Source organism: Sapajus apella, unplaced genomic scaffold, assembly GCF_009761245.1.
Source record: "Sapajus apella isolate SASKATOON/1434 unplaced genomic scaffold, GSC_monkey_1.0 scaffold12, whole genome shotgun sequence".
In the NCBI taxonomy this organism is placed as follows: Eukaryota; Metazoa; Chordata; class Mammalia; order Primates; family Cebidae; genus Sapajus; species Sapajus apella.
Genome location: NW_022436952.1, coordinates 24459725 through 24482709, shown reverse-complemented (window position 1 = coordinate 24482709; position 22985 = coordinate 24459725). Strand labels below are relative to the sequence as shown.

Here is a 22985-nt window from a genome sequence, read left to right as displayed (position 1 = left end):
TCTTTCTTTCTCTTTCTTTCTTTCTTCTTTCTCTCTTTCTTTTTTCTCCTCTCCTCTCCTTTCCTCTCCTCTCCTCTCCTTTCCTTTCCTTCTTTCTTTTTCAGAGTCTTGCTCTATTGCCCAGGCCAGAGTGCAGTGGCGTGATCTTGGCTCACTGCAACCTCCACCTCCCAGGTTCAAGTGATTCTCCTGCCTCAGTCTCCTGAGTAGTTGGGATTATAAGCATCTACCACCACACCCAGCTAATTTTTAGTATTTTTAGTAGAGACGAGGTTTCACCATGTTGGCCAGACTGGTCTTGAACTCCTGACCTCAGGTGATCCACCCCCCTTGGCCTCCCAAAGTGCTGGGATTACAGGTGTGAGCCACAGTGGCCAGCCTATCTCACATGAATCCTGAGGGTCAGAAATCTGGGAGACGCTCAGCTGCATGGTTCTGGTTCCAGGTCCATCATAAAGTGCAGTCAGGATGCTTTCCCCATGGCTTCCATGATCCAATGGCTTATCTGAGGTAGAAGGCTACATTTCCAAGATCCACTCACATGGCTGCTGGCAAGAGGTCTCAGTTCTTCACCATGTGGACTTCCCCATAGGACTGCTTGAGTGCCCTCACAGCAGGGCATGGCAGTTGGCTTTCCCCAGATTGAATGAACCCAGAAAGAGAGCAACGAGAAAGCCACAAGCCTTTTATGACCTAGTCGTGGAAGTTGCACACCTTCATTTCTGACATGTTCTAATATTATCAGTGAATCACTAAGTCCAGCCCACACTCAGGAGGGGAATTAAGCTACATCTCTTGAAGACCAAAAAACCTCTTGGTATGTGCTATACAAGATTTGTTATTATAATGATGATTATTATCAATATATTTAACTCCACAGACACTCTGCTGGAGGACCTTCCTCTAACCTGCCCTCAACCCTCTCTCTGTGATTAGGGGCCTGAGCAAAACCTGAGAAGGGACACACAGGATTAATTTGCAGGGAAAGAGAGAAGCCTGGGCAAAAATTCAGCATGAGAACAGCCTTTAACCTGTTGCTTCATCACATTTGCTGCTTCAGGAAGGAAGAGGCCATGAGGAATTCCTGGTTTCTTCTACAGCTTCCAGAATCACTAATTCCCTCCCCAAGGATGGCGTGGGCAGTGTGGTTGGGGGACATCCAATGTCTTCAGCAGCCCCACTTTGGAGCCTCCCACACCACACCATGGGCACTGTGAACCTTTAATAAGTATGTGATGAAGATGATGTCGAAGATTCTCAGAGGTTGCCTGAATCTTCCTGTCAGTGTATTCACACCTGGTGCTTGTTGCCTCTTAAAAATTGCACAGTTCATCCCTAACACTTGTTGATATTTAAATTTGAGCAGGAGGTGGTACTTAAATAATAGAAATACTTGAGAGTAAGATTTAGGGCCTAGAAAGTTCAGGTAACACAGAATGCTAAGAATCAAGGATCCCAATTTTTTTTTTTGAGACAGGGTCTCACTCTGTCGCCCAGGCTGGAGTGCAGTGGTACAATCTTGGCTCACTGCACCCTCCCAGGTTCCTGCAATTCTTCTGCCTCAGCCTTTCTAATAGCTGAGATTACAGTTGTGAGCCACCACACTTGGCTAATTTTTGTGTTTTTAGTGGAGATGGGGTTTCACCATGTTGGCCAGGCTGGTCTCAAACTCCCATCCTCAGGTGATCCACCTGCCTTGGTCTCCCAAAGTGCTGGGATTACAGCTGTGAGCCACCGTGCCTGGCCAAAGATTTCAATTTTGATGAGAGATTGGCATCATGAGTTCAACCAGCAGGCTTCCCATGAGCACAGTGAGCCAGAATGATGGCTTGTGGCTTCATTCAATCGGTAGAACCACAGTAATAAAAAATACTTAATACATCTCCTTTCCCAGGTTCTATTCCAAATGATATACACACATATTAATTGACTTAATCCTCAGAGCAACCCTATGAACTATTAATATGTCCATTTTACAGATGAGGAAACAGGGACTTAGAGAGATTAAGAAACTTACCCAGGGTCAGAGTTCGGAGTCTGATTCCAAGAGTATGTGCTTAAAACTGGTGTGCTTGTTCCCTCTTAAAAATTGCAAAACTCATCCTTGACATTTGAAGACATCTAAATCTGAGCAGGAGGTGGTACCTAAATAGTAGAAATAATTGAGAGTAAGATTTAGGGACTAGAAAGTTCAGGTAACATAGAATCCTAAGCAGGAAGGAACCTGAGAAATACTGGGGCTGTAAGTTTTCAAACTGGATTCTGAAGAGTCCCAACGTTCTTGCGAGACTCAGGATCTGCTTGTTCAGGAGTGAGGGAAATCTTGGGACTCCCACCACCCCAATTCAACCACAGCACCCACTAGGATCTGTTTCACCGGGTGTTCCTCTGTACAAGTCCAAGTTTGCCTGGACCACAGCCTCAGATTGTCAGGGAAACTTGCAAATGGCATTGAAGTAGCTGAAAATATTTCTGGGTTTCCTTTCAATGATGTTGTCTCTAGAAGACCCTCTTGGGGGTTATCTGATTCTATAGGGGTTTGTGTCTTGCTTTTTTTCTTTTTACCATTTTACAACTCTGAACTCTGTAGAGACAAGAGTTAACTTGTGTAGCAAGTGATTTCTGCCCTGTGGAAGACATCATTTTTGTATCTATTAGCAAATTAGTTTCTGAATTTCTGATTGTCCTGTATGTGTGTCTGTTCTGTGGATTTTTCTTCAAACTCAGTTTTATGTCATACTGGTTATCTCAACTAATGAATTAGATAAAATCTTTTTTTCCTTTCTTTTTTCTTTTTTTGAGACAGTCTCTCTCTGTCATCCAGGCTGCAGTGCAGTGGTGTGATCTTGGCTCACTGCAACTTCTGCCTCCTAGGTTCAAGCTATTCTCCTGCCTCAGCCTCCCCAGTAGCTGAGATTACAGGAGTGAGCCACCATGCCTGGTTAATTTTTTAATATTTTTAGTGGAGATGGGGTTTCACCACGTTGGCCAGCCTGGTCTCCAACTCCTGACCTCAGATGATTGGCCTGCTTGGGCCTCCCAAAGTGTTGAGATTACAGGCGTAAGCCACCACGCCCAGCGAGTTAGAGAAAAATCTTTGTGAAGTGTCCATTATATTTATATGGCAGTCATAATTTTACTTTAAGAAACTTATCCTTTAACCAGATGGTCTTCCTGCATTCACTCTGGCCTCCCTCTATTCTTGCCCCTATCCAGTCCATTCTCCACGAAGGAGCTAGAGCCATATTTTCCAAGAGCAAGCCTGATCATGCTTCTCCTCAGCTTAAAACTGATAGTGGTAGAGACTGCTGACAGCAGTGCAGACCCGGCTTCTGCTAAGACAACTGCATGCCATCATCCTGAATTGGGCACCTCGCCTTACATCAGACAGCTGGATAGGGCCCATGGCAGGTGCCCAAGATAGGCTGGTTGATCAGCCCAGATCTCACCAGTATCACTCAGACACTACCTTTCTAATTTGGAACAGAGAAGGTTTGTGAGTTTATTTTGTCTTTTTTTCCCTCCAGATTTAAAGATCTATTCCCTTTCCTCTTCCCTAAATCTCATTCCCCAGATCCTAGATTCTGTGCCAAAATAGGTTTCCAGGCCTAGCAGTATAAAACCAAAAACAAATAAACAAACTCCTACCCAGAGCTCAATCTTTGGTCTGTTATTCTTTCTTTCTTTTTTTTTTTTCCTTTAGTAAAATCTCAGTGCTGCCAGGTGCAGTAGCTTCCGCCTATAATCCCAGCATTTTTGGAGGCTGAGGTGGGCCTTGGTGCGAGGTGGAATCGCTTGAGGCCAGGAGTTCGAGACCACCCTGGCCAACTTGGCGAAACTCTTTCTGTACTAAACAAACACAAAAAATTAGCTGGGTGTGGAGTGTGTGTCTGTAATCTCAGCTAATAAGGAGGCTGGGATGGGAGGAGCACCTGAGCCTGGGAAGTTGAGGCTGCACTGAGCCATGATCCTGCCACACTGCACTCCAGCCTGGGTGACAAGAGTGAGACCCTGTCAAAAAAAGAGAAAAATCCCTCGGTGCTTTCCAGTTTCCTTAGAATAAAAGCCAAAATCCTGGAAAAGGCCCCCCTAAAAGGTCTCACATAATCTAGCCCCTGCCTACCTCTGTTCTCACCCTCGCCCTCTCTGTTCCAGCTACACTGACCTTTGGCCCACGCCTTCCAGACCCAGTCTCTTCCCATTTTGTGTTAGGACACCCCACACTCTTTCTTTCTCCTCCTCACCATTGTCTGGTGAAAACAAAACAAAACAGAAATAACATGTATTCATTCTTCAAGTCTCTTGCTAAACCTTACCTTGCTGCCTCAAAAAGACCTGGCTGGTTACCCATCTCCTCCCCTCATAGGATCCCCTAGCACCGGCACTTCTTAACAGCCAGTGCAGTGATAATTATTTAATGATTTAGCTATTTATATCTATGGGTGGAATGTCTCTCTTTCCCAAGAGACCAAAAGCTCCAGGAGGCAGGACCCAGATCAGTTGTTTACGACTTTGTCCCCTCTGCTTTGCTTGGTGCTTGCATATAAGAGGCACATTATTTGTTGATTACCAGAGGATTCTGGGGTCCAGGTGTGAGGGTGGAGGATGGGGGCCTGAGGTGGGAGGGGGGATGGTGCATGTGGGGGTTGTGAGGCAAACTGTCACCTCAAACAGTGAGTTATGGTTTGGGCTGAGATGGCTGCCTGGTGTCTAAGGCACAGGTGGGGCTCTTCTCCCTTGAAGACTGGCAGCCATAATTAGGGATTGTATTCATCAATCATTTATTTATTTATTTATTTATTTATTTTGTTTTGAGACAGAGTCTTGCTGTCATCCAAGCTGGAGTGCAGTGGTGTGATCTCGGCTCACTGCAACCTCTGCCTTCCAGGTTCAAGCGATTCTCCTGCCTCAGCCTCCCAAGTAGCTGGGATTACAAGCACCCACTACCACACCTGGCTAATTTTTGTATTTTTAGTAGAGATGAGGGTTTCACCGTGTTAGCTAGGCTGGTCTCAAACTCCTGACCTCAGGTGATCTGCCCACTTCGGCCTCTCAAAGTGCTGAGATTACAGGTGTGAGCCATCGCGCCTGGCCCATTTATTTATTTTTGAGACAGTATCTCTGTCACCCAGGCTGGAGTGCAGTTGTGGGATCACAACTCATGCAACCTCAACTGCTTATGCTCAAGCGACCTTCCTGCCTCAGCCTCCTAAGTAGCTGGACTACAGGCACACACCACCATACCTGCTACCTTTTTTTTTTTTAATTTTTGTGGAGATGGGATCTCCTTCTGTTGTCTAGGCTGATCTCCTGGGCTCAAGTGATTCTCCTGCCTCAGCCTCCCAAAATGCCAGGATTATACATGTGAGCCACTGTGCCTAGCCGTATTTATCAGTCTTGAACTGTTCTCAATAATTGCTTCAAGTTTTGATTTTCCTTCTATTTCTTGCCAGCATGATCTTCCTTAGTACCACTTTGCCATTAATCCCTGAAATGCAAATGCTCCTAAAGTATCTCAAAATCTAAATAGTCGGCAGTTCCTCAAAAGGTTAAACATAGAATTACCATAGGACCAATCAATACTACTCCTAGGTATTTATACAAGAGAAATGAAAAGCTATGTTCATAGCAGCCTCATTCATCATAGGCAGAAAGCAGAAACTACACAAATGTCCACTGACTGATTATTGGGTCAACAAAATATACTACTATGTATCCATACGATGGAATAGTATTCAGCCCTAAAAATAATGTACTGATACATGTTATATGTATCATGTATGAACCTTGAAAACATTAAGCTAAGTGAAAACATGCTAAGCCAAACACAGAAGATCATAGATTATATGATTCCATTGATGTGAAATATCTAGAATAGGCAAATCCCTAGAAAGTAGATTAACAGGGCTGGGGGTTGGGAGGAAATGAGATTAACTAATGGGTCTATTAATGGAGCTTTTGAGGGGTGATGAAAATGTTCTAAAAATGTGTTGAGAGGTGAACAACTCTGCAGATATGCTAAAAACCATTGGATCGCACACTCTGAATGAATGGATTATACAGTATGCAAGTTACATATCAATAAAGCTGTTAATTATTTTAAAAAGCAGTAGTTCCTATTCTTGTTGGGTTAAGATTTCTGGGAGAACTGGCTGAAAGCTGTAGACTTTCTCTTGCCCCACATCCATCCTCATCTGCCTCAGGCATGAAAAATCCATGCATGCGTGTATATAAACATTTCATAAAAAAATTAGGTGATTCCCAGACTGAAGCCCATTTATTGACTCCCTAGAGCTCTATAATCCCAGTAGAAATCTGTCTTGATAAAACTATCACTAGTAAATGTTAGTTCAGGTGCACATCTGAAACTTTTTTTTTTTTTGAGAAAGGGTCTTGCTCTGTTACCCAGGCTGGAGTGCAGTGGCATGATCTCGGCTCACTGCAGCCTTCGCTTCCTGTGTTCAAGCAATTCTCCTGCCTCAACCTCCCGAGTATCTGGGATTACAGGCATGTGCCACCACACCCGGCTAATTTTGTATTTTTAGTAGAGAAGGGGTTTCACCATATTGGCCAGGCTGGTCTCGAACTCCTGACCTTGTGATCTGTCTGCCTCAGCCTCCCAAAGTGCTGGGTTTACAGGTGTGAGCCAGTGTGCCCAGCCCTAAAAGGAGGAGATTATCTAGGTGAGTCTAATTTAATCACAGGAGCCCTCTAAAAGCAGAGAATTTCTCTAGCAAGTATTGGAGGAGAGTCATTGAAAGCCTGACAGGGATTCCATGTGCTGTTGCTGGCTTTGAGATGGAAGAGGCAGTGCGATGAGGAATGCAGTTGGCTTTTTAGAGCAGAGGGGCCCCTGGCTGACAGCCAGCAAGGAAATGAGGACCTTAGCCCTATAGCTTCAGGAATTGGATTATGTCAGCAACCTGAAGGAGCTTGGAAGTGGATTCCTCCCCCAAGCCTCTAGATGAAAGCCCAACCGTGACACCCTGAGCAGGAGCCAGGCCAGCCCATGTGGACTCTGAGCTGCTACCGTGAGATAACACGTGGGTGTTGGTTTAGGATCCCAAGTTTGCAGTACTTTGTTACACAGACTAGAAAACTAACACCGTCAGTCTTGCATCACTGTGCAGCTGCCTTTGTGTTGGATGTTTCTAGAGCCAGCTCTCTTCCTCATAAAATTTCTAAAATGGTTATTTGTCCCCCCTCTACACCCTGAGGGTGACATTACACTCCAGTTGCCTCTGAGCCTGGCTCTTATCATTCTGCACTCAATGATCTAAACTGGAAGCCTCTCCCCGGAGTTTCAAAAGTGAAAACTAAGGGGAACATCAGACCACTGCCCGTGAGGAAGCTCCACTCGGCTGGTGTCACAGCTCTCAGCGGCTCTGATCTCCCAAGAGAAGAAGACTGGCCTGAGACAGGGGTCTCATGGGACTCCACTTGGCCTCAGCACCCTCCTATGCACATGGAAGGCATCCAGTAAACATCACTGAGACTGAAAATTCAGGAGCAAAGAAGCTCACTCAGATGCCCAAGTGATCAAACCTCAGATGGCTTGAAAGGAGAAGAAGGTTCTAGAGCCCTTCCAGCTGACCAAAAGGCTCGTCCATAATATGTGGGACCCTGGCCTGGAAGCTGGGGAAAGGGCTTTGAGGGTGAAATCATGTGAGGAAGGGGGCTGATCCCAAGGACTAGTAGCTGATCCTACAGAAGTAGAGGCTCTTCAGCTACTCCAGGGAGACTGAGATCACCTGGAAGAGGGCTCAAAGCTTGCTTCTAACCCCATCCTCAGCAGCAGTTCGGAGGTTGTGTGTATGGCAGGGCGTTGTAACACCTGCCTGTTTGTAGGCTCAGCTCTTAGTCCCCCAAGCCCCTCCAACCCCCTCGTCTGTCCTTCCCCTACTCCCACTCATCAGGAAGAACTCACAGATTTGGAGGGGAACCAGGTTCAGAGGGGAACCGAGTACTCTACCCTGAGAAGGAGCTCCTGAAAGGCTTCCCTCCTTTTCCCTCTCTTTATCCATAAAACACCCAGAGCCCTACTTCCTGCCTTTGCTAATGAGAACCATTCATTTCTGGAAACAATCAGTTATTTCTGCTCTCATGAGTTAGTGTCTTTTCTTTTTTAAATTCTGGGTTACATGTGCAGAATGTGCAGGTTTGTTAATAGGTATACACGTGCCATGGTGGTTTGCTGAATTAGTGTCTTTTCTTGCTGGGAAAAACTCCAGTCAAACCCTTAACTTCATCTCCTTGTTCTTAGAGCATGATCTTGTGGATCTGAGAGTTAGGATCCCTCTTGACTGGGTAGTCTTGGCTTTTTGGTTTTTTTTGAAATGGAGTCTTGCTCTGTTGTCAGGCTGGAGTGCAGTGGCGAAATCTCGGCTCACCACAACCTCCGCCCCCCAGGTTCAAGTGATTCTCCTGCCTCAGCTTCCCGAGTAGCTGGGACTACAGGCATGCACCACCATGCCTAGCTAATATATATATATTTTTTGTATTTTTAGTAGAGATGGGTTTTCACCATGTTGGCCAGGATGGTCTCCATCTCTTGACCTTGTGATCCACCTGCCTCGGCCTCCCAAAGTGCTGGGATTACAGGCGTGAGCCACCGCGCCCGGCCAGTCTTGGCTTCTTTATGTGGCTACAAGGCTCCAGGGAGCCATGCTGAAGGCCTGAGAAGGAGCTGGGGTGGGATAGGGAAGGATCGAGGGCCTGTCTGTGGCTGCCGTGACCCTCACGTCGGGAAGCCCCCATCACTCCGGTGCCTGAGAATCCCTGCGCCTTTTGGATTTGTTCTCCCTGTTTCTGTGAGCTTGAGTAAGGTTGTGGATTTGTGGCTTCTCTTGTACTCAAGAAATCTGCCTACACCTACAGAATTTCTTCTGCCCCGGGACTGGGCCCCTTTTTAAGTCTGAAAAATGCAGCAATATCAGAGTGAGTTATATACATGTATAACATGCAGATGCTGGTTATACATATGCAGTATCAGGTGAGTTATGCACACTTAGAGCATACACATGCCGTGTCAGCATAAGTTAGGATGAGCTTATGTGTGATCACAGGAATTCTGAGTGTGACCCTCAGGAGTCCCTGTTTCAGTCAAGCAGGAAACTTCGTGCCACAGGGCAGTGAAGCCGACTAGGGAGTGCAGAGGAGGAGGGCAGAGTGAGGGCCTCAGGCTTCTGGCACAAGGCCCTGGGTGGTGCCGGGGTTTGGGGCTGAGGGGCCTCACAGACTCCAGGAGGAAGTGTGTTCAGGCTTAGCAGGCTGAGCTTCTCAAACACCACCTTACGGAGACAGCAGAAGATGTGAGTGTGGGGGGAACTGTGTATATTGGGGAGTTGGGGGAACTGCCAGAAGTTATTTCAGCAGCATATCCTTCACCCACCACTGTTTCTGGAGGGCCCTGACCTCTCCATCCCCCTCCAAGCACCACCCTGGCACTCGCCCATCCTGGGTTTGTGAGGTGACCTCTGCCCTTCATCCCCTAGAGACGTCTGTTTGGCCAGGGCTAGCTGGTGGGACTGCAGCCTCCCAGCATCTGTGCCTCTTTTCTGGAGGCGGCTAAGCCACGGTTTCCTCACCTGTGAAGTGGAGATGATGGTAGCCTGGAGACTTTGGGATGAGTCAGCTTGCCTAGGCTGAATCGTATTCTTAGAGTTCCTTTTCTTGGGTGTGTCTTGTTATCGTGGGTCACCGAGAGCTTCCCATGGTGAGGGGCTTGGGGGCGGGTGGGAACAGCAGTCCTCTCTGTAGCTCACACACGCTGTTGCGGCCCTGCTGACTTGTGGTGCTGATGTGAGGTGGTGGCCAGGCCTGCACCAGCCACCCTCCTCTGGAGCCCCCTTCAGTCTCCAGCCCCTGAGCCAGGCATATGTGTTCAGTTCCAGGATGAAGGATCTTGGCTTTGGCAGGATGCCCACACCAGCAACTTCAGAAGCAACAAGAACTGACATTGGTTTCAGTCTGTCTGTCCTCGGCTCTCCAGCCTGTGCTTACGGATTCTGACTTGCCCTTGATCTCCCCCACTTTACCTCCATGCTTCTTTCCCAACCATCTCCCCTGCAAACCTCAAGCCCCAGCATCAGATGGGAAGACAGCCACTTTATAGACACAGCTTACCCAGTGCCCACGACTGCCTAAGGTCAAATCCCCGAAATAAAGCCCTTCACATGTATCAGAAGGGTCTCTCTATCATCTATCTATGTGTCTATGTATCTTTCTGTGTGTCTATGTATCTATCCATCTATCATCTATCTACTATCTATTGTATATTTATTTATCTATCTTCTATTCACTATTTACCTGTCTATCTATCCTATCTATCTATCTATCTATCTATCTATCTATGTATCTATCTACTTCTCTGGCTAAATGCTGACCCAGGTAGACATGTATTGCCTCATGAGGTCAGAAATGAATGGAGCCCAGATACTTGAAAGCATTTGGTCACTGTAGGGTAGTAGTTCTTCAACTTGAGGACACATCAGAATTGCATGGAGGGCCTGTTAAAATCCAGAGTGCTGGATCCCACCCCTGGAGTTTCTGGTTCTCAGGTCTGGAGTGGGGCCTGAGAATTTAATTGGTAAAGCTGCCAGGTGATGCTGATGCTACGGATCTGGGGACCACACCTGAGAACCACTGCTGTAAGGCGTGGTATGTGAGGGTGAGGGGTTACTGTAGCCCACACAGCGATCCTGGCAGGGCAGCTGCAGCAGTGCCTTCCCTGAGGCAACAGGAATCTTCGCAGTCTGAGGACCCTGCAGGATCACAGGGCCAGGGATGAGACACGGAGCCTTGCTTGCATCTGCTCCTCAGCCTGCTTTGGGGATGAAAGCACAGGGCCCCTGCTTTCTGGGAGGCACACTGGTCGGAAGGGAGAGGCCAGGCTCAGGAATAGTGGACCCAAGGGTGAATCCTGGCCCTGTCCAGTATTCCCAGGCAAGCATCCTGCTCTGTGAGTCAGGATAATGATGCCTCACCGGGTTTTCAAGAGGCAGATACAAATGAAGTCCCTGTTGAATAAATGCTACTTCCCTATGGCTCTCTGACTTAGCTTTTGCTATTGATTGAAAAATGTGTAATTGAGGTTTTGAACCTAAGTTTGAGACTTTACATTGACCTCGATTAAGTTGAGTTTGGCTGGTTTTAATCCATCATCCCAGGCTGCTAAGATGTGCCTAAGCCTTCAGCCTGTCAATTGGCATATTAGTGGTCCCTCCCTAGTTACTGGTGGCCTGCCGGCTCTTCCTTCCTTAGTATTGCTGACACTAGATTGTATTTTTTTTTTTTTTTGAGGCTTGCTCTGTAGCAGGCTGGAGTGCAATGGCATGATCTCTGCTCACTACAACCTCCACCTCGCCGGTTTAAGCCATTCTCCTGTCTCAGCCTCCCAAGTACCTGGGACTACAGGCACGCACCACCATGCCTGGCTAATTTTTGTATTTTTAGTAGAGACGGGGTTTCACCATGTTGGCCAGGATGGTCTCAAGCTCTTGACCTTGTGATCTGCCCACCTCGGCCTCCCAAAGTGCTGGTATTACAGGTGTGAGCCACAGTGCCCAGCCTTGATTGCATGTTTTAGGGCACACAGTGGGGTAGGGGAGCAGAGCTTGCTCATGAAGCCAGGGAAGAGTTCTCAACTCAGCACTTTTGCAGCTCTGAACTGGGAAGCTGCCTTCAAAGTTTTTAGTGGGTCTTTGCACCCAAATTAGAAACACCTCGCGCCTGTAATCCCAGCACTTTGGGAAGCTGAGGCAGGTGGATCACCTGAGGTTAGGAGTTTGAGATCAGCCTGACTAACATGGTGAAACCCCATCTCTACTAAAAATACAAAATTACCTGGGCATGGTGTCGGGCGCCTATAATCCCAGCTATTCAGGAGGCTGAGGCAGGAGAATCCCTTGAACTCAGAAAGTGGAGGTTGCAGTCAGCTGATATTTCACATGGCATTGCAATCCAGCCAGGGCAACAAGAGCAAAACTCCATCTCTTAAAAAAAAAAAAAAAAAAAAAAAGCTGGGCATCGTGGCTCATGCCTGTTAATCCCAGTACCATGGGGGGCCGAGGTGGGTGGATCACCTGAGATTGGGAGAGCTCGAGACCAGCCTGACCAACATGGAGAAACCCCGTATCTACTAAAAAAATACAAAATTAGCTGCGCGTGGTGGTGTGTGCCTGTAGTCGTAGCTACCTGGGAGGCTGAGACAGGAGAATTGCTTGAACCCGGGAGGCAGAGGTTGTGGTGAGCCAAGATCGCACCATTGCACTCCAGCCTGGGCAACAAGAGCGAAACTCTGTCTCGAAATACATACATACATACATACATAAAACAAAATAAAATAAAAATAAACATTTGAAGTGGTGGATACAGGAAGGGTCCCCTGTACTGATGGTTTGTTGCCCACCTGAACACTGACTGTGTGTGCGCCCAAAGCTGAGAGGACACCAGACCTAAGATGCGGTTTCTAGCTCCCAGGCAGCCTAGGCGACCAGCTTCGAGAGCGAGAGCTTGTGAAGGGTCCCCCTTCACTGACACTCTTCCCCATGAATAAAGTACCAAAGGGAGAGACAGAACTGGAGAACACACTTCTTATAACATCGACTGTTTTCAGGGATTGAGTGAGGCCCAAGGGGAAAACAGCCAGGTGCTCTCCAGCAGGAAGGCACAGGGGCGTTGGTCCCCGCTGAACTGACTGGACTGCAGTTCCTGGCTTATCCTCTCACGGTCTCTGTCTCAGGACGTTCTGGAACCAGGCTGCTGCCTTAGACTCGGACCTGCTGTTGTTCCTTCTTTTTCACCTCTGCCCAGATGTCCGACAGGTCTTGGATAAACTGCTGGATCTAAAAAGGCAAGGAGCCCAGTGTTAACTCCGTCCCCCAGAGGCATCCCTCCTCCCAACACGGAGCATCCCAGGCATTCACTTGCAAAGGGTGCATCGCTTTTCTGTGACTGACTTTTTTTTTGGATATGAGAGTCTTGCTCTGTCACCAAGGGTGGAGTGCAGTGGCGCAATCTAGGCTCACTGCAACCTCTGCTACCTGCGTTCAAGCGATTCTCATGTCTCAGCCTCCAGAGTAGCTGGGATTACAGGTGCCGCCAGCTTGCCTGGCTAATTTTTGTATTTTTAGTAGAGATGGGTTTCACCATGTTGGCCAGGCTGGTCTTGAACTCCTGACCTCAAGTGATCCACCTGCCTCGTCCTCCCAAAATGCTGGGATTACAGGCATGAGCCACCACACTTCTTGAGGAAGCCGCTTTCTTTCACTTGACAATGTTTTGAGGTGAAATTGAGTGTCAAGTGAAGCCAATTAGAAGCAACAAGCAAGGATCGAGCTGGGAACTCCTAGAGGCAGGCCTGGTGATGTGTGAAGTCCAGGCTGAGAATCAAACAGGAGGGAGAAGAAAGAAAGGGTCACAGGCAGGCTAGTGGATGAAAAGGATTTGGCAGGCAGAGTCCCGTCAGCATGGGTAGACCGCCCTCCACAACTTCACCACCCTCAAGGTGGTTGTGCACTCAAAACCCAGAGCTGATGCTCATCGTGATAACCTTGAGTCATGAAAAGAGATGTAAATTCTGTTCACTGGCTTCTGTTTTGTTTCTTTCCTTTTTTTTTTTTGAGATGGAGTCTCACTCTGTTAACCTTGAGTCATGAAAAGAAATGTAAATTCTGTTCACTGGCTTCTGTTTTCTTTTGTTTTGTTTTTCCTTTTGTTTTTTCTTTTTGAGACGGAGTCTTGCTCTGTTGCCCAGGCTGGAGTGCAGTGGTGTGATCTTGGCTCACTGCAACCTCCACCTCCCAGTTCAAGCGATTCTTCTGCTTCAGCCTCCTGAGTAGCTGGGATTACAGGTGTGTGCCACCACGCCCAGCTAATTTTTGTATTTTTAGTAGAGACAGGGTTTCACCATGTTGGTCAGGCTGGTCTCAAACTCCTGACCTCGTGATCCACCCACCTCAGCCTCCCAAAGTGCTGGGATTACAGGCATGAGCCACCGTGCCTGGCCCTGGCTTCTGTTTTAAAGAACACACAGTCAGCATAACACAGAAAAGGGTGCTACTTCAGAAGTCATATGACCTAGCTGCACCCCCATTACAGTTCTGGGGAAATCACTGCATCTTTCTGTGTCTCAGTTTCTTCATCTTTAATAAGGAGAGAGGGAGAACAGATTGGTCCAGACAGCCTCTAAGACATCAGTTCTAATGCAAACCAAAACCACAATGAGATACCATCTTACACCACTCAGAATGGCTACTATTAAAAAGTCAAAAAATTACAGATGCTGCTGAGGTTGTGGAGAAAAGGGAACATTCACACACTGTTGGTGGAAGTGCAAATTAGTTCAACCATTGTGGAAAGCAGTGTGGCGATTCCTCAAAAAGTTAAAAGTAGAACTACCGTTCAACCCAGCAATCTTGTTACTGGGGATATACCCAAAGGAATATACATCGTTCTACCATAAACACACATGCACGGGATATTTACTGAAACACTATTCACAATAGCAAAGAGATAGAAAAAAACCTAAATGCCCATCAATGGTAGACTGGATAAAGAAAATGTACTTATACACCATGGAATACTATGCAGCCATAAAAAAGAATGAGATCATGTCCATTGTGGGAACATGGATGGAGCTGGAGGTCATTAACCTTCGCATACTAACACAGGAACAGAAAACAAAATACTGCGTGTTCTCATTTATTAGTGGGAGCTAAACAATGAGAACTGGTGGATACAAAGAGGGGAACAATAGACACTGGAGCCTGCTTGAGGGTGGAGAGTGGGAGGAGGGAGAGGACCAGAAAAAATAACTTGGATACTAGGCTTATTACTTGGTTGATGAAATAATCTGTACAACAAACCCTTGTGACATGAGTTTAGCTGTATAACAAACCTGCTCATGTACTCCTGAACCTAAAATAAAAGTTAATAAAAAAAAAAAAAAGATTTCAGTTCTAAAACTTCTGTTTTTCAAGGCTATCTCGAGATGGAACTACGCAGGCTGTCCAAAGGTCTCAACAACTGTCAGCTGCTGATACTGTTACTATTACCAATATCATTCCCATTTTGCAAATGAGAAAACAAAGAGTCAATGAATTAAAGCAGCTTTCCCAAGATGACAGCTTTCCCTAGAAGACAGGTCAGCATTTCTTGAGCTATGTTCTCATAATAAATGGTCACATGCCTCAAAGGAGTTCTGTGGTCAAGTCAGTTTTAGAAATGCTGTCTGCTGGGAGCATCTCAGGGCACAGCAAAGACTCTAAGTCCTGTTTGTTTTTTTAAATCTTGTCTTCGTTTAATTTAGTTTTCTAAATGTATTAGTCTGTGGAGTCCCTTTATTCCCCCTAGGAAACAATATCTCAGGATTCAGTTTGGAAAGTGCTTGTTCAGATAGTTTGGCTTTTCTTCAGGGATAATGCCAAACCTTCCATGACACACTCTATGGAATTCAAATTGCCCTGGCCTTCTGCAGAATCACTTTTCCTAAGCTGTCCTGTGCACCACGCTCCTAGTTCTGTATAAGCAGCTGCCTTACGAAGCCCGTGCCTGCACTGGTTGCAGGGATGCTGTTGAGAACATCATAGGATGTCAATGAAGGCTCATTGGGAAATTTCCGTGAGAGCTAACTGCCAGGAAGAGGAAACCTTATCTTTTCTTATTCTAGTATAAGAACTACAGGTGGCTTTTCATTTGGATTGCCAGGAAGCTCAGAGCCAATTAACTGTCCCTGTCTGAGGGACTTGGTAACTGTCCTTTGGTGAGAACCAAGGGCAGTCTGTACTTCTCTCCATCCTTGACCTCTGATTTCAACTTGTACTTTTCCAGGTTGAATTAATTTTAAATCTTCAGGCTACTTGGTCATGTGTATTTCTATGAGTAGCTTCATCTCCTATGGGAATGAAATGAGATATTTTCAAATAACTTTTGGGCAATATGAAGTTCTCCTGTAGAGGTGAATCCAAGTTGAGAGGGATTCAGAAACTCAAAATTTGGAGTGGATGGACTGGAAGCTATGGTCTCAGCAGGGGATGAGCTTGTGGGAGCGAGGGGCTGGAGGGTGGCATCTCCCACTGAATCTTGAGACAGAGTTTTGCTCTTGTTGCCCAGGCTGGAGTGCAATGGCGCGATCTCAGCTCACTTCAACATCGCCTCCTGGATTCAAATGATTCTCCTGCCTCAGCTACCTGAGTAGCTGGGATTACAGGCACTTGCCACCATGCCTGGATAATTTTTGTATTTTTAGTTGAGACGGGGTTTTATCATGTTGGCCAGCCTGGTCTCGAACTCCTGACCTCAGGTGATCCAGCCACCTTGGACTCCCAAAGTGCTGGGATTACAGGCGTGAACTATGGCGCCCCGCCCTCCTGCTGCATCTTTCTTCACAATAGCTAAGGGCAGGCGCCTGAGGACCTCTGGGAGGCCAAGGGGAGGGGGACTGAGTATCTTTTTTTTGAGACGAAGTCTCGCTCTGTCACCCAGACTGGAGTGCAGTGGCTTGATCTCGGCTCACCACAGCCTCTGCCTCCCGGGTTCAAGAGATTCTCCTGCCTCAGCCTCCCCAGTAGCTGGGATTACAGGTGCCCGCCACCACGGGTCTGGCTAATTTTTGTATTTTTAGTAGAGACTGGGTTTCACTATGTTGGCCAGGCTGATCTCAAACTCCTGACCTCAGGTGATCCATCTGCCTCAGCCTCCCAAAGTGCTGGGATTATAGGTATGAACCATCTTGCACAGCTGGGCCTGAGGATTTCTGGGAGTCTCTGACACCCTATTCTGGGTGACAGGGGTTTTGAGGCCAAAACTCTTTTTATAATAATACTAAAATGTTATTTGCCTTTTTTGCTCTTATTCTCTCCACAGTGGCATTTCCAGAGAGGAGTTTCCGTGACATATGCTGTCACAACAGAATGAATGCAGAAGCGGACATGAGCACCTACCTGTCCTCTGTTAAACCAGACATTAAAGGGATTTGCAAGTGTGTCAAACAATGCCATTCTTCTCACAAAACACTTTTGAAGCTTTTTTCATAAAAATGCTGTTTCTATTGACATATTTTTATTATTATTTAAAATAAATGAATTAAATATTTTTAAATTTTCTCCTTTAATTTCTATTATGGTAATTACCAATAGATACAACCCCTAGAAAGGAAAGCTCTCTGGGAGTCCTCAATAAACTCTAGGAGTGTAAAGACAAAGTGCTGAGAATTGCTACTTTCAGAACAAACTTTCTTACAAATCCTCTCCTTTGGGCTGTAACATAATTCTGTTCAAACATGCTTTAAGTGGTAGGCTTGATTATTTATTTTAGGGAAATCCTTTTGCATTGCTGTGTATATTTCATGAGTTTACCCTTTTTATTTTTTCAAAGTAGGGAAAGTGCCTCTCATTTTTTTTTTTTCTCGGTTTACTGTAGCCTCTGCTTCTTGGGTTCAAGTGATTCTTCTGCCTCAGCCTCCCGAGTAGCTGGGATTATAGGAGTGTGTGCCATCATGTCCAGTTAATTTCCTTCTTTTTTTTTTTCTTGAGATAGAGTCTTATTCTGTCACCCAGACTGGAGTGCAGTGGCATGATCTCGATTCACTGCAACCTCCACCTTCCAGGTTCAAACAATTCTCCTGTCTCAGGCTCCCAAGTAGCTGGGATTCAGGTGCACACCACCACGCGTGTTTAATTTTTGTATTTTTAGTAGAGATAGCGTTTCACCATGTTGGCCAGGCTGGTCTCAAACTCCCAACCTCGGGTGATCTGCCCGCCTCGGCCTTCCAGAATTCTGGGATTACAGGTGTGAGTCACCAGGCCCGGCCTCCAATTTCTCTTTTTAACAAACGGTGGATCTCAGGCTCAGGCCTTCAGCAAGCCACAGTATCTCACTAGAATTTAATAAGGCTGTTTTGCACAACTAATGGATTCAATATGGGTCCCTGCTACTGCTTTGTATACTGGGGCCAAAAAGGGTTTAGTGCTAATGCAATGATTCTCAAAGTATGGAACCTGAACCAGCAGCGTCACTTGGGAACTTGCTGAAAATGTAAATTCTCATCTCAGATCCACTGAGTCAGAGACTCTGGGTGTGGGGCCCAGTAAGACTCCTCCTCCCAGGTGATCCTGATATTGTGAAAATTTGAGAGCCCCTCCTCTGCTGCTCTGTGGGGTTCATCCTTCCACCCAACCAATTGGCAACCTCTTTGGCCCAGCAGACCCAACGGCCCCAGTGCCTGTCCCCATCCTCCTACCATGTCCAGCTGCTTGTGCGTGTCCTCCAGCGCCACCTCAGTTGCCTCCTTTAGCTGCTTGCTCACGATCTGGAAGAGGTTCAGCGTGGCCATCTTAATGGTGCCAAGCAGGAGGGTCTTCTTGGCAGCAGTGTTCTGGATGTGTGCCCAGCGAGATTCCTGGGGAGGGGATAAGGACGGGGCATGAGCACAGAATGTGGGGTGTGTGTGTGTGTGTGTGTGTGTGTACTCAGAGCTCTCACTCACCCAGTGCCTGCCCCGGGCCCCCTCACCCAGATGATGACGTTGCTGCGGGCACGGTCAAAGCGCATCTGCAGCCTTGCCAGCTCATTGTTTTGCTGCAGGATTTCATCATCCTTCTCTTCCATGTAGTGTGCCAGCCGGGCCTTGGCATGCTCAATCTTCTCCTGCCCCTCCTGCGCAGACTGCATGAGGTCGTGGTGCATGCTCATCAGCGTCTTGTAGCGGGCGATCACCTCATGGATCTCCTCGAACTGCGGACAGGGGCTCAGGTCAATGCACAGCCAGCCTCAGGGGCCTGATGGAGCCACCCAGTCCTGCCAACCCCCAGCCTGGATGCCTGGACATCTGGGGAGACAGGCCCTTGGCCAGGGGCATGGCCAGAGGCTGTGAGGAACATTGGAGTTCCCGCTGCCTGCCTCTCCTGGGTTTGTATCGGCCATGGTCCATTTGTTGGGCTGGGGGGGATGTACAACTGGGCCAGGGATTTCCAATTTTAACTGCATGTTAGAATCACCTGCAGGGGCTTTAAAAAGGATACCTGCCAGTCTCTACCCCCAGAGATTCAGATGAATAAACAAGTCTTCTGTGGTCTCTGACACCTGAATTTTGCAAAAGATCCCCAGGTGGTTCCAGGCACAGCCAGGGTTGATAATTGCTGGTGGAGGGCATTTTGATATGTCTCCTAAGGCAAGAATTTCCTATTCAACGAGGTTGTACCAAGAACCACTTATAAGTCAGAAGCTATGCTAAATGCTAGGGAAATAGCAAGAGATGGGAAATCCAGACTCTGCTCTTAGGAAGCTTACAGCCTGAGGGGTGGCATGGAGGGAGGACAGACAGACAAGTAAACAGTTACAACAGTAAGATAAGCCCTATCTTTGACTGGGGACAGGGCTGGACAGGAATCTGGGCGAGGCTTCCAGTTGGTGATCTCTGGTATTTATTCATTTGCTGAGGGAGAAGCGGGGGCTAGAGAGGGTGCTGGTGGGGCAGGTGGCCTGCCAGACTCAGCTCACCTCCTCCAGCATGGTCCAGAACCACGCCACTTTGGCCCTAATCCTCAGGTCCCGCTCAGTGGAAGAGAAGCCCTGAAATCAACTCTCTTTAGAAGGCAGAGCATGAGCACCAGTTCTGTGATGCCAAGTTGCCTTCCTAGGGGCTTATCAAAGCATGCCTTTCAGCCACTCAGGGGAAACTTCCTGAGCACCTTCTCCATCTCATGACATCGCCAGGGACGGATGGGTGTCCTGGGAACTGCCCTGCTGGCCTTTCCCCAAATATGCCTCTTCGGGGAAGGGCCACCCAACTCAGCACTGGAGGAGGTAGAAACAGCCCGAAAAGGTTTATTGGGAGAAAGGGTGGCTGAAATGAGAGAGGAGGTATGAATGGATGACAGCCAGCAAAATGAGTGTGGGGAGGTGAGGCAGTGCTACAGGTGGAGGAGACAGCCTGGACAAAGATAAACAGAATAGGGGGTGGCATGTTCACGACGTTCAGGGTAGCCTGAGTTCAAGATGGGGAGGAAGAGATTGACAAGAAGAAAAGAAGAAGGAAGAAAGAGGGAAGGAAGAAGAAGGAGAAGAAGAAAAAAAGAAAGAGAAGGCAAGAAAGAAAGGAAGAAAAAGAAAGAAAAGAAAGGAAAAAGAAAGAAAAAAGAAGAAAGAAAGAAAGAGAAAGCAGGCAAGCAAGAGTTCAGTAAACCTTGGGAAGGAGTGTGGACTTTATCCATTGAAGGATTTTAAGAAGCAGAGAGGGCTGGGCATAGTGGCTTCTGCCTGTAATCCCAGCATTTTGGGAGGCTGAGGCGGGTGAATCACGGGGTCAGGAGTTCAAGACCAGCCTGGCCAAGATGGTAAAATCCTGTCTCTACTCAAAATACAAAAATTATCCAGGCATGGTGGTGGGCACCTGTATCCCAGCTACTCGGGAGGCTGAGGCAGAGAATTACTTGAACCCAGGAGGTGGAGGTTGCAGTGAGCCGAGATTGTGCCACTGCACTACATCCTGGGTGACAGAGTGAGACTCCATCTCAAAAACAAAAAAGCAGAGAGACAATTCACATCTACATTTCTGAAAGTTCATCTGGCACACAGTGCAACAGCACCACAGTTCAAATAAACAGACTACATCCAAGCTACTAGGAACACACCTCTAAAACTTAATGCTGATGCCAAAACGATTCAGGTGTCAAATCAAAGAGCCTCCAGTGTCCAAAGATGAGACGATTTGAACATTAGTAAGAATAAGTGCAAAGGATTAAAACATACCAAATATGTTAAAAACCTATAAGTTCACAATGATACTAGAAGCATTACAGGTGAGTGCTAGAGAACCAATTCATTATTCTGAAAACTGTAAATAAAGCATTTGACAAACTTTCTCTGTAAGACCCACACAATCATCAAATGGGAAGGTTCTCTCTTATGAAGTCCTTTTCTTTAATGGTAGTGTTCAGGCAAATAAACGAAGAAGGGCTGCTAGTGAGTATCTTCCCCACACCATTGAGGAAACCAATATTCTGACTTCTATCACTAAAGATTAATTTTACCTGTTTTTAAACACATGAGTGGAATCATGCGATGTAACCGCTTTTGTGTCGGGCTTAAGAAGTGTACCAACTAAGGGCCGTGTGAGGACCTTAGTGGACCACAATTGGAACAAACCAACTGTACAAAAAGCATCTGTGCAATAACTTGTCTTAAAAGACAGGATCTCACTCTATTGTCCAGGCTGGAGCACAGTGGTACAAATATGGCTGACTGCAGACCTGACCTCCTGAGCTCAAGCAGTCCTCCTGCCTTAGCCTCCCACGTACTTGGGACCACATATGTGTGCCACTATGGCCGACTACTTTTTATTTTTAAATTTTTTTGTCGAGTTGGGGGGAGGGTCTCACTTTTTTGCTCAGGCTGGTCTTGAACTCCTGAGCTCAAGTGATCCTCCCACCGTGGCCTCCCAAAGCACTGGGATTACAGGCATGAGCCACCACGCTTGCCCCATTTTGTGCGAGAAATGATACTGATATTTGATGTTAAGGAATTACTATCAATTTTATAGTAGGTGTGACAATGGTGTTATAGTTATGTTAAAAAGAATTCTCATCTCTTAGAGATACATACTGCAGAGAGACACATATGGTTGAAAATATACCATTTGCTTCAAAATGGCGGAGGTGGGCTAGTACAGGGGATGTGACTATGAATTGATAATTTCTGGAATCAAATATTGAGCAGCAGATGTTCAATACACTGTTGTCTTTACTTCTGTATATGTTTAAAAATTTTCATATAAAAAGTTACAAAACGTTAAATGTTATAATAAAAACAAGCATGAGATGAGGATTTTTAAAAGCAGGGTACTCTTGGTGTCTGAGGAGAGGTGAAGAAGCATGAGATTTGGAAGGACACAAAGGATTTCATTTATTGGATTTCAATTGTCAGTAGTGTTTAAGACAGCAGAACTGGGGGCAGATGGGGAAAAGATGAAGATTTAGCAAAGCTGAATGATGAGTACTTGGTTGCTATTATGTGCGTCTCTATACTTTCCAGTATGCTTAAAGTATTTTGAACAAAATAAACAAAGAAGAAAAGAAAGAAAGAGCGGGGTGGGAGGAATGTCAAATAGGCTGGCCAGGAATGATGCCGAGTTGAACTCCAGATGAGGTACCACTGGTGGCCTGGATGGGGAAGGGGCTGGGACTGGATTCCAGAAATACTTCCAAGGCAGAACAGACCAGATCTGCTGATTGATAGCTGTGGCACTGAGCAAGAGGGAGGAACCAAGGAGGCCCAGGTTCTGGCAGAGCTGTGGGTGGGTGGTCCTGCCATTCACCAGCACAGGACAGACCAGCAGCAGGGTTGGCCTGGGGGTGGCAGGAAGTAGATGAGATGAGTGTGCATGGGGAAGAGTTAGATGTGGGGGTCTCAAACTTAGGAGCAAGACACAGGCCAATTTCCTCAATCCTAAAATACATATTTTAGCAACTCTGAACTCAAGACACATCTTACAATATTTTGTTTGTTTTGAGATGGAGTTTCCCTCGTCCCCCAGGCTGGAGAGCAATAGCATGACCTCAGCTCACTGCAACCTCTGCCTCCCGGGTTCAAGAAATTCTCCTGCCTCAGCCTCCTGAGTAGCTGGGATTACAGGTGCCTGCCACCATGCCTGGCAAATTATTGTATTTTTAGTAGAGATGGGATTTCACCATGTTGCCCAGGCTGGTCTTGAACTCCTGACCTCGTGATCCACCCACCTTGGCGTCCTAAAGTGCTGGGATTACAGGTGTGAGCCACCACATACCTGGCCACATCTTGCAATTATTGGCTGTTTTAATATGGTAGTCCCTCCTTACTTCCCGCCCCCTTCCCCACAAACCCTAACCATGAAATGAACCACTGACCTTATAGCACATAGCAGCTTTGAGTGGAGGAAATAACGCAGATGTGGGACTCATGCATGAGTAAACTAGGTGAGTGGTTTGATATGGGAATTGCAGGAACTT

The 22985-nt window shown here is 46.8% G+C and overlaps 1 protein-coding gene across 2 annotated transcripts in view; it reads right to left on the bottom strand.

Annotated features, from left to right (window-relative positions):
• Window positions 1–12575: 12575 nt before the first annotated feature.
• The window catches only part of CCDC42 (coiled-coil domain containing 42), a 15019-nt gene continuing 4609 nt past the window's right edge, over window positions 12576–22985 (bottom strand). For both annotated transcript variants that reach the window (XM_032280313.1, XM_032280312.1), the window contains 3 exons: window positions 18514–18735; window positions 18242–18400; window positions 12576–12845 (listed from right to left, as the gene is read on the bottom strand). In XM_032280313.1, the coding sequence (XP_032136204.1) occupies window positions 12768–12845; window positions 18242–18400; window positions 18514–18735 (459 nt within the window). In that variant the 3' untranslated portion in view covers window positions 12576–12767. The remainder of the gene's footprint in view (window positions 12846–18241; window positions 18401–18513; window positions 18736–22985) is intronic.